Source organism: Phoxinus phoxinus, assembly GCF_949152265.1.
Source record: "Phoxinus phoxinus genome assembly, chromosome: 17".
Classification (NCBI taxonomy): Eukaryota; Metazoa; Chordata; class Actinopteri; order Cypriniformes; family Leuciscidae; genus Phoxinus; species Phoxinus phoxinus.
This window is the reverse complement of record NC_136892.1, coordinates 31,858,361-31,870,511: the sequence shown is the minus strand read 5'-3', so window position 1 is coordinate 31,870,511 and position 12,151 is coordinate 31,858,361. Positions and strand designations below refer to the sequence as shown.

The window sequence follows — 12,151 nt, the reverse complement described above, 5'->3', positions numbered from 1 at the left end:
ACCCTAATATCAGCCAAAATAAAAGATTATTAATCTATGCACATTAGAAGCACGTTAATTAGAAGCACATTAATCTATGAATGTTAGATAGTTTAATATGATATGAATTGTTTTCCGCCAGTAGAGGCGCTCGAGCAACCGAAGCAATGACACACACCCGAGTCTAGGAGAAGAAGAGAAGTGAGCGAGGGAAGGGAACATAAACATGAGAAGTGGAACACAGCCGTTCATTCTGCTCTAAATCTGCTGTTTTCACACTGTGAGTACATTCATTTTAGCATTTAATAAGAGAAATCTAAATCCAAACGACTAAACGAGTCTGTTCATTTAACTTAGTGATTCACTCAGAAATGAATCTAAATGAACCGACTGATGTTGTTTATTACGCTCGTGAAACCTAAACTCGTTAACTGTTTTTTTTCACATTACAATTTGTGAAGATTATGAGTTGTGTTTTTATTTTATGTAATGAACAAATGAAGTTTTAATGCATGTAAAAAATATATCTAATGTAAGAGCAACATAAAAAGTTTGAGTTGAATTTTTTTTTTTTTTTTAAAGTTTGAGTAAAACGCTTAAACCATGAATAACTGCGAGTGATTGTAAGTGTGATGATCATCTGCTAAATGAGCAACAACGACCACAATTCACTCCTTCAGTCAGTGAAGCTCCCACAGCCGTTCATGAGAGTTTAAATGCTGGGAATATTCCCATCTTCCCACAGGAGAAGGCGAAGCAAGCAGGAGGAATTACTCCAGGAGAAACTACGGACATACTATTGTAAAGATGGAGATTAAGGAAGAACCCTGCAGAATAAAAGATGAAGATACAGAGGAACAAATAGGTTGGTGTTTTCCTTCATTCTCTTTAAAGCTAGGGTAGGTAATCCTGTTCAGAAACATTTTTTTTTATACTGGGTGAAATGGTTCTTCCATTCTGATAGTAGTCAATACATTATGTGTTCAGAAAAAGGAATGAAAAAAATCTGACCTCTGTGGCAGCTGTAGGACAGTAAAAACTCTGACCAATCACTGTCATTCGGTGCGAATGTAAAGAACCAATCAGATGCCTTCATGTCTCGTGCCCGAGCACCACTGCGTGCACAGCAGTGATGCGCGGGTCAATGTATAAACAACCCGCACCCGACCGACGTTTTCAACTAACCCGCCCGCAACTCGGACCGCAAAAAAAAGAAAGAAAATATTGTACCTGACCCGCGTTTTTTAAAGTAGCTATAGTTTATGCTCATCGTAGCGTCATTGGGCCATAGACGGAGGAACTAGGGGTGCGCATTTTTAAGAATGCTGTATGATATCGCCTAGTGTTTTGTAATAAAGGCTTGATTTATTCATTTATTTTGTTTCATTTTCTTAACAATTAAGATGCTGCATGTGTTTATCCAGTCTAATCGAAGTGTGCGTCTCTCCCCTGACTTTCCCAACAAAAATCCCCCCGCCCCCTCTCAGCAAATACATAAAACTGACATTACTGAGCTATATGCGTTTAAAAGTAGCCTATTAAAATGGCACAATGGCATTGCTCAGTTCAACGCGTTGGTAAATCGGGCATTTTGTCCCGCGTCAGCTTTTATTTAAAAGTTAATAACGCGCTCAACATTCAAAAGGTAAATAAGGATTTCCCACTTTCATCTGCAGACTGCTCGTGCGTCATCCTCGCGCATTCAGCCAATAAAGTGTAGACCTGTGTATTTCATAGAACATTGTGTCTAGTACTATATAAATTACAAAGGTAAACGACCCGACCGACCGCGACCCGAATATCATTAAAAATATTTTTGGATGACTCGTAACCGCGGGTAACCGCAGGCACCCGCTCATTTTGGATCAACCCGCGCATCACTGGTAGGTACATGCAGCTGACTCCAAATGTGGATGCGCGTTCATGTTTGTGGGGGGGCGTAGCTTTGGACGGAGCACTGACAGGAGGGGGCGGAGCTTAGAAGAGGTGCCACTTTCAAATCTGGCTAGCTCTCCAACATTACCGACCCTAGCTTTAATGACTGATGAGGAACATTAAAGGACAACTCCAGGCAATTTTTAAGTTAATCTTGATCGTTATACCTTTGTGAGTAGGCTACTGTCTACAGAAACAAAAAAACGAACCGGATTGGTGCTTGCAACACGGAGCTGCTACCGCTAATGCCCAGAGCTCACTCAGCTAAACCGGCAGTTATGGGGGAATATTCATAAAGAGTGTTTTTGCCTCTTAACAGACACAAAATGCAATTAAAATGTCTGTCCAACATGAACAGGGTCCTTACATGACAACAAGATGCATTTAGCAACTTAGCTATTGTTTAAATTCACCTAAATAGTGTTGTAGACGGCTAGCTGTAGTCTCGCGCTGAAGCCCCGTGGGAACTCAGTTGTAGCCGGAAAAAGGTAAATAGAAGTGTGCAGGAGGAGGAGCGTCGTGTGTGTGAAGAGTGTGAGGCTAGTTCTTCGTCTGTATACTCGGGTTCGAATAAATAAGGACGACCATCAAACTCAAAAGCCTCTTCCATGTGTTTAAAATCTTCTATATTCTCTATAGTTACGTTACGAACCATTTCTTCTTCATTTGTGAGCAACTCCGATCATCACTCTTCACACACACGACGCTCCTCCACCTGCACACTGCTATTTACCTTTTTCCTGCTACAACGGGACTTCAGCGCGAGACTACAGCTAGCCGTCTCTAAAACACTATTTAGGTGAATTTAAACAATGGCTAAGTTGCTAAATGCATCTTGTTGTTGTTGTGGCAAAAATTCATCAAACAAACATCACTGCGTAAGGGAGACTCAGAGTCAAATTATAAAAATTAGAAGTATTTATTCTTGCAAGAATAGGAGCAGTCTAATACACAGCTGTTACCCTGTGCAGAAGAGTGACACCCCCCAGACAGACTGAACAACCTTTTATCTATAAGTTTCAAGGCCTTCTCCGCAGAGCCTTCCTCCCACAGTAGTTTTCCATCCAGTGGTTTTCCATAGACAAGGAAGCCATAACACTAGTTTAGATTCGTCACTAAGCCCCCCCTCACCAAATGGCCTTCTGACATCTAGGTCAGAGGTCCTTGTTCGTCTGTTCTCTGGAGTGTCTCTCCCTTCTGCCTCCCCAGGTACATAAAAAGAATCTTCTCTCACTACAAGTGAGAGTCACACATGTGACATTCTTTGAATCATCTATATTTTACTAAAGATCAATGAATATCATAAAACTTCCACCACAACTCCTCACTTTTTATCATTATTAATCAAACATAAAAATAATAATAATAATAAATGCAAGTTCAAGTCATTACATCACACATCATAAAAGATCACTCTCCTTGAACCTGTGAAGAAAAAGTTTAGAATGAAGAAGCATAAGGCTGTTTTTGTTGGGGAAAACCCTTAATTATTTAGCAAGCAAGTAAACAATTTACTAATGCCGGGCTGAACGGAAAATCTCTGTTTTCGCGCTCTCAACCTAGATTGAACCCTCAGTCACACTAGTAAGGAATAAATAGTTATAGCACAGTAGGAAAACAAACAGATAAAGTATAAAAAAATTCAAATCATAAAAGCATAATAAAAAATAAATAAAAAAATCCCTCAGTTTCAAAACCCTGTCCTTGTACGCCATCTCGTAACACGGATGACTGCTGCTTTTAACCCTCTTTACATATCAATCGTTCTCAGAAAGAAAAAGAAAACATCAACACATTTAACTGGAATCTCTACTTGAATCATCTGCATAATTTTGTTCATCATCATCATCATTCAGATAGACTGTTATTTTCACCAATTGAACAGACATTCCAGTTTTCTCATATTCACCCATGACTAACAAAATTATCAGAATAACACATACAATCATAACTCCTACACATTCAACATTTTCCCCATATCCATTTCCCTAACCATATTTTGTTCTTTTACCTTTAACTTTTAATTCAATCAGGTAGTGGTTCTACGTAATAAGCTTCCATAATAATCCCTATAATTTACATTAATTAATAGATCTTTTCCTGAAAACATTTTCCTTAAATATGTTCTGTATATCAATACTTAGCCCTATTTTGATATAATAAAATAAAATCCTCAAAATCATCACAAAACCACATTCTTAAACCATTAGATTGGCCAACATCCTCCTCGGCCTGTTGGTGTAGGTGAGCGGCTTGGACCCAGGTGTCACACTGATCTCCTGAGATCACAACCGCACCCCCACTGGAATGAACCATTTCCTGCTTGCTGTCACCTGTGAATGGAGACTTTAAGTATTTTGTTAGTGACCGCTTGTCTTTCCCTCGTCCCTTTTGGTGTGACCTGTGGAATTTTTACCATCTGTTTACAAACTGAAACATATTATCATTAGACATTTTAGAGTCCTTTTCCCCTGAAAAAAAAACACATATCCACTTTGCTCCCGTTAACAAGTCAATATTCATACATTTGGAAAACAGAATCAGTTCAGCTTGATGCAATCCATCCTGACATTCTACAAAAGGAAAATTTTAAAGTTATGCAATAATAACCCAGGCCAGGACAGTTAGCAAAATTCATCCGTAGCCATTATTTCATTGGGCACATTTTGCCCTGTCTCCCAATCCTGCATGCTCTCTGTAAAGAAAACCAAATTTCGAGGTTATTGTCAGATAGTAAAGTCTGTGCTGCCACGGCCTTCGATGCCATGGCTTTCCTGTTGAAACAATCCAGACAGCAATTTTGTTAGGCAGAAAAAAAGGCTTCTCTCAGGGCTTTTACCCAATTACCCCTAGTGTTTTCCCAACATTTATTCAGCAAATGTGAACCCCTTAATAAACCATATTTGGCAATTGTTATATCATCCCCCTTTTGATGGTCGACACAACTCGATCATCAATTTAACATAACATTTAACATAGTGTCTTCGATAAAGTTTGCCATCAACACTAACCCAAACGTTGTCCTTCAGACAAATTTCCTCCAGACATCCTTCTCTCCCTCTGAAACAAAAATATTACATTCTTCACTTAAAGCCACAATTTCATTTTCTTATCGAAGTATTTGAAGGGCAACGGCCCCCAGTCTAACCGCGTATCCTGCTTTTCAGGTCTGTTGTTTGGTCTCGGTCCTCTACAACCATTTTTAAAGTCATCAATAGTTTCTTTTATCAGGTCAGTTCGTGCTGTACAGACTTGGTCAATGTCAGTCAAATAAAACATTCTCCTCCTGTTTACAATAATCGTAAATGGCTCTCTGGATAATTTGATATTGACTTAGCCAATGTGTCACTTTGTTGTTGCCGTCAAATCTATAACCCACGATGGACGACGATATACTGTACAACTCCACAATTCCAATTTACATAATTACCTAAACTGATGCAGAAAGTAATTCAAATCCACATCATAAATGACAAAAGTAATTACTACCAGACACAGCTCGACGACCAATCAACTTAAAGCTCGTCCCATGTTCTCTATCCTCTTCTCATCAGATTCACTCAGCATTTGCCTTCTTTAAAACTTGTAATTTGCCTTAACCCATCTGTAATGATAAAACTCTCCAGAGGTTAAAGACACAATATACACACTATTCAGGCGGAATATTAGTACCCCCAAACTAACACATACAAGACATAAAGTGCTGTCACCATCACACACACTCATGCTAGACACACATATGTTAACTGCTCACTTCCAATGTTCGCTTTTTTTATTAACTCTAATTATAATATTTAAGGTTTAAATAAGATTTAAACTTCACATTTTCCTGTAGCTTTTATATAATTTTACATGGCCTTTCAAACCGTTTCAAAATGTTCATTATTTTGTCTTTAGAAAAGTCAGCTGGTTTGTTTTGGTTCATTATCATTATTTTGTTTAAGCTTGCCTTACCAGACCTGATAACAGAAAGACAGACAGAGCACCAATCCCTCAAGCAGTCTCTCTCACTATACACAAATTATCTTTTCAACAGCGTCCTAAGACTGAAACTTAATTAATCATAGAACCCTTAATAGTTCACAAATGTTTAACTCAAATTAGAACCATTACAACAATCTAAAATACATTATGCTATGAGTATTTCTAATGTTATCTTTAGTTTGAATACTTGTATAAATTCTCAATTCACCTAACCTTTGTTATCCAAACTCTTAATCTTTAGTCAGCACCATGTCTAAACTTCAGGAGTTAAAACCATCTTATAGACATATTAGTTCAAAATCAACACTTCTATAATTTTCCTTGCCCATAAGGCAACAACATGTTCTGATATAAATTAATAAGTTTTGTTACTGTCTCCCCAACAAATAATGACAATGCCTATGGTCTCAGCTGGATCTTGAAAGCACATTCACATTAGCTCTTTATCTATAATTTCCATCAGACTTGTCACAATTGAAAACAAGCCAAACAGTGATTTGCGTTTTTTTCTGGTGAGTGGTATAGAGGAACTCACATTCCCTGGATCAGACCGCCGTAACTCATCACAGCGCACCTAACCTCCAAATGCTCTGCTGACCCCGGTTGGCCTCCGGTAATCAGCGCTCAACTCTCATACCTGTCTCACATTTTAACACCTCCATCCGGAGGTGTCCAGTGTTTGTGGCCCCCTGCGTTAGGTATAGTCCCCTGGCCAGGAAGATCTGCCCCGTCTTTGAGTAGCCACTCCCGCTCATTCCCATCACACAATCAGTTTCTTCAACAGAACTCAGCTGTTTTCTGGAGCTTAGGAAAGGCACATTCAAGAGTCACCTCCATCTGGACTGCCTAATAGTGTTAAGGGAGACAGGTTAATAACAACAGTATTTAATCACTCAAATCTGTTAGACCTGTCCGAATCAACAAAATCTCAGTGAACTTTATTCACATCCGTCTATTCAATGTACATCTATAGCCATGGTCATAGGTCCTGTGTCATGGTGAAGGCTAAGATCAGACAAATACGTTACTGGTCCTAAAATAACAAGTACAAAAATGTCTTCTTAATTCAGGTCTACATTATTATTTTAAAGTCTTCTTTAAAGTCATTCAGTTTTACTATCTAAAATATTTAAGTACTAATTGCCCTCTGAATGGCAATGATTTCTTTTAACATCTGTGTCTATAATTTTCAACTTAAACACTGTGCTTTACTATAAATAGCTTATCGTCATGACAGGCTAAGATAACAGCCTTCTTACATTGAATGAGAGAGAGACTCTGAGGCCTTCAGGACTTGGTACACTGTTTCTCATACTAAACATTCTCAACTTTATATTTTAATTCTGGCCCAGCTTAAGGCACCTTTGCCAGAAATTACATACGTTTTCAATATTAAAATAATTTTATAGTTGTCTTTTGCCCATACATCAGGGAATTTAGACATTACAAATTTCCACTCATATTGAGTCATATTGGCAGTTTCAGCCAAGTCCCAATCTTATCTTTTGAAACCAAAACATCAGCTTCTAGCTCCTTCATGGTCAACACTACCAAGCTGTTTGTTTAAACAGATCCCTTTCTACACATTTTTATATTTAGCAACTGCTAAACCCAGTGCTACTGCTTCTGCTTATATCATCTCAATTTTAGTTGTCAGATTCTCAATTACAATCTGCAATTAGGATCTTCCAAACCCTTTTTTAAGCGTTTCATTAAAAGAAAATCATCTTTTTAGTTACCACTATTTTACAAATTTTTTTCTTATCTGCAATTTACATCTACTGGTACTTTAGTTCCTTTTCCTTTTAAAAGGATTTCCTTACGACTTAAATCTTTCAACTTTCTTTTCTCTTTCAATCTACTTACGACTTCCATCTATCAACTTTCTTTTCATTTACTTGCACTTTTCACTTTTCTTAGTTCTTTCTCAGACGAAAACTTTAATATCGTCCTTCAAATACTGTTCTACTTTCAAACCCACATTAATACACGTCACTTTCACATTCCATCAACTGTCTTTTACATTTACAGTGGGCATTTACAGTTACTGCTAAATGACCCCACTGACCACAATTAAAACATTCTCTGTCCCCTTGCCTACTGCACACTTGATCTCTCTGTGAGCTTTCTAACAGCTCCAACTTACTGCACACACTTGAAGCAGTGTGTTCCACTCAGGAATGTAAACAGAGCTGATAAGCAGTTCTCTCTATTCTTTGACAGTCCACCAGTGGCGGATTCAATCAATAGCCAAATCATAATCTTCATCATTATTGGCAGAAAATTCATTTTCATAAACTGCACGGAAAAGCATAAATTGTTTCTAAGTTGTTTTCACAAAGTTTCTGTTTAACTTTGACACTTGTCCAGGGAAAATTATCCCCGACCCATAATTTCCTTTATAAAACAGACAATGTCTTTTTTCTTCAATGACTTAATATCAACAAAATATCCGACATTTTACATTATTGAATTCCAAAATCTGTCTTTATATCTCTCTAATTCAGTATTATCATCAACAACACTGATTACAGTACACATTTAACATCCGGAAGCCGGGCTGAATAAGCACGCGCTGTTGCTGTACTCCCAGCATAGCTGGAGTCTTTAGGTTCAAAAGACAATGGTTGTCAAACCAAAAATAAACATAATTTCACTCTTTATTTTACCACTAAAATATAGAATTGTTCCCCATTTTGCTTAATGAAACATTCATTATCTTTATATCATGTTAATCCCTGTTAATCATACTCAATACCTTATTATTTTTAATCTGAACCTCACTTTTCATACCATTTCTTAATCTGACTTAACAGCCGTTCATATATAGTTCCATAAATTTTATCAGAAATGTTATTTTCATAACATACCTTTTCTACAGTTGTTTTCTTCTCAAAATGGTTAGTCTGCAGATTCAACAAGTATTATCATTACTGTCTCTGTCCCACTTATCTCTACTGTTTTTACAGAAACCAAAATATCATATTACTCAATTACTATTTGTTACAAAAAAATCTTCTGACATCTAATGTCATGCATCCATCTAATGGATGAAAAATAAAAACCCTTTTATCAGTTATATTCAATCTTACTATATGGCAATACTTCAAGCCAACAACTCATTGTCTTTTAACACTTTTACACACGTTGAACGCAGACACAACAACCTTTCTGTTTCTCACTGCTCTGTTCAACTGATTCCCGCACCATCTTTAATCCTGTGGCGCTCAATATCACACATTTCTGCCCTTAATTTTTATCTCATTTGACAAAACACCGGTGTACCAAATTTCGCAAGCTTGCTTTTGAGACATCCCCATATTGGCCGCTTATCTGTTCTCTGTGGATTTCTCTTTTACGCGCGTTCTCCTGATTTGTCAGGCGTCCCTCGACAAATCCGATTTTTCTTTTAACCCAAATCGGACGGGTTGCACTATTAGTGCCCTCCTAATTACGGTTTACCAAAAAATCTGTTACGATTGTCTTGGTTCCCCCCAATTAGCCTCAGCACCCAAAAATAGTTCTGCTCCGTGGTGGAACAATTAATTTTCAGGTACCTATCTGTGTGAAATGTCTTGGTCTGTCACAGTTCTCAATTAATTCCAGATTATTTATCTGCTTGAAATATCTTGTTCTGTCACAGACCTCAATTAATTTCAGATTATTTTCCTTGTATCTGTTTGAAATATCTTGATCTGTACGTAGATCTCAATTAATTTCAGATTACGTACCACAGAAACAGTTCTCAGCCAATATGGTTCAATTTCACTCTTTCCCCAATTAAACTGAATTTAATTACCTTACTCAGAGATGTTGTTCTGTGCCACTTCCGGGTTCTTTAGATCCCAGTGGTCGATCCTCCTGGCTCTGAAATCGGTCGGCCCCATCTCTCTCAAGTTTACGAGGTAGAGCTGGAACTTACTCAGTCCAGGTGGCCAAACACCGTCCGATCTCAGGTCCAGGAGGCACGTCCAAGGAATCCCACTATTCTGACACCAAATTGTTGTGGCAAAAATTCATCAAACAAACATCACTGCATAAGGGAGACTCAGAGTCAAATTATAAAAATTAGAAGTATTTATTCTTGCAAGAATAGGAGCAGTCTAATACACAGCTGTTACCCTGTGCAGAAGAGTGACACACCCCCCAGACAGACTGAACCAGCTTTTATCTATAAGTTTCAAGGCCTTCTCCGCAGAGCCTTCCTCCCACAGTAGTTTTCCATCCAGTGGTTTTCCATAGACAAGGAAGCCATAACACTAGTTTAGATTCGTCACTAAGCCCCCCCTCACCAAATGGCCTTCTGACATCTAGGTCAGAGGTCCTTGTTCGTCTGTTCTCTGGAGTGTCTCTCCCTTCTGCCTCCCCAGGTACATAAAAAGAATCTTCTCTCACTACAAGTGAGAGACACACGTGACATTCTTTGAATCATCTATATTTTACTAAAGATCAATGAATATCATAAAACTTCCATCACATTGTCATGTAAGGACCCTGTTCATGTTGGACAGACATTTAATTGCATGTTGTGTCTGTTAAGAGGCACAAAGACACTCTTTATGAATATGCCCCCATAACTGCCGTTAGCTGAGTGTAGCTCTGGGCATTAGCGGTAGCAGCTCCGTGTTGCAAGCACCAATCCGGTTCGCTTTTTTTCTTCTATAGACAGTACTCACAAAGGTATAACGATCAAGATTAACTTAAAAATTGCCCGGAGTTCTCCTTTAAGATTAAAACTGATATATAATTTTACATCTAAAACTAGACACTAGAAGACTCAGTAGTAAACTAGATTTGTGCTAAATTGAGATTTTGAACAATGTTTATTTTTGTTTCTCATTTATCCTTTTATTACATTATGGGAATTTAATTTGTTTATTTTAGACCTGATGGAAGTGAATGAAGACAAACAGCATCAGTTTCTAAAACCTCATTATTTCAAAAATGAAGATGGAAATGCAGTCGTTTCAAAGACTGAAGAGAATTTTACACAGAAACAAGCTGGAGTCAAAGGATCTTTCACCTGCTGTGAGTGTGGAACAAGTTTCGTATATAAATCACACCTGAACATACATATGAGGATTCACACTGGAGAAAAGCCTCATACATGCACTCAGTGTGGAAAGAGTTTCATTCAAAAAGGAAACCTAAATGATCACATGAGGATTCACACTGGAGAAAAGCCTCATACTTGCTCTCAGTGTGGAAAGAGTTTTGGTTACAAAATCTCTCTCAAAGATCATCTGCGCCGTCACTCTGGAGTGAGATCGTTCAGCTGTGATCAGTGTGAGAAAACATTTGTTGTGGAATCAAACTTAAGATCACACATTAAAGTTCACGCTGGTGTGAAGCCTCACGTTTGTTCTGTTTGTGGAAACAGTTTTTCACATCTTGGTTCTTTAAAAGTGCATGAGCGTATTCATACTGGTGTGAGACCTTATGTGTGCTCTGACTGTGGAAAGACCTTCCCTACATCCAGCCACTTAAAATCACACCAGAGAGTTCACACTGGAGAGAAACAGTACAAGTGTTCACACTGTGAAAAGAGTTTTTCTCGGTCAGGAAGCCTGAAAGCTCATGAGAGAGTTCACACTGGAGAGAAACCGTACAAGTGTTCACACTGTGGAAAGAGTTTCTCTCAGTCAGGACACCTGAAAGATCATGAGAGAGTTCACACTAGAGAGAAGCCGCACCAGTGCTCTTCATGTGGGAAGAGTTACAGTAATTCATCTAATCTACTGAAACATAAGAAAAATAATTGCACGAAAGTGAGCAAAGTTCACTTCCATGACTTGTAAATAAGCAAAAGATGTAAGTGTTGCATGTTTTGTTCTCCGACACCCGTATTGATCCTCTGTTGTGTTGCCCATGCGCAGTAAACACAGTGTTACCTGTACACAAGATGAACTGAACAATAAAGCAACAATGTGAAAATACTCGTGTCAGTGTCATCGCTCAAGCAGTGCATGGTCATCTCACACAGATGTACAAGAATAATAGTGCAGAAAACTGTTGCCATAAAACTATGATTTATGAAGGGATGTGTTTTGTTTCTGTCTGGTTTCATTATTTTCATTGAACATATGAGGCATTTGTGAAACAATGGCAACAATAGTCTATCAAATATACATACTACTTGCAATATCACTTGCGTATCGGCCGAAAAAACTCAGAACACAGGAAAACCCTGAGTGTGTTATTATGTAGCCTATTACATTCATTCAACCTCAAAGCATTGTAATGACATCGGGGG

The 12,151-nt window shown here is 38.1% G+C and overlaps 1 protein-coding gene across 1 annotated transcript; it reads left to right on the top strand.

Annotated features, from left to right (window-relative positions):
* On the top strand, positions 1-11,828 carry LOC306984795 (uncharacterized protein). The gene is made up of 3 exons (XM_079586498.1): positions 1-259; positions 725-844; positions 10,783-11,828. Exons 2-3 carry the CDS (start codon positions 787-789, stop codon positions 11,694-11,696), a joined length of 972 nt encoding a protein of 323 aa, XP_079442624.1. The 5' UTR covers positions 1-259; positions 725-786; the 3' UTR covers positions 11,697-11,828.
* The last annotated feature ends 323 nt before the right edge of the window (positions 11,829-12,151 follow it).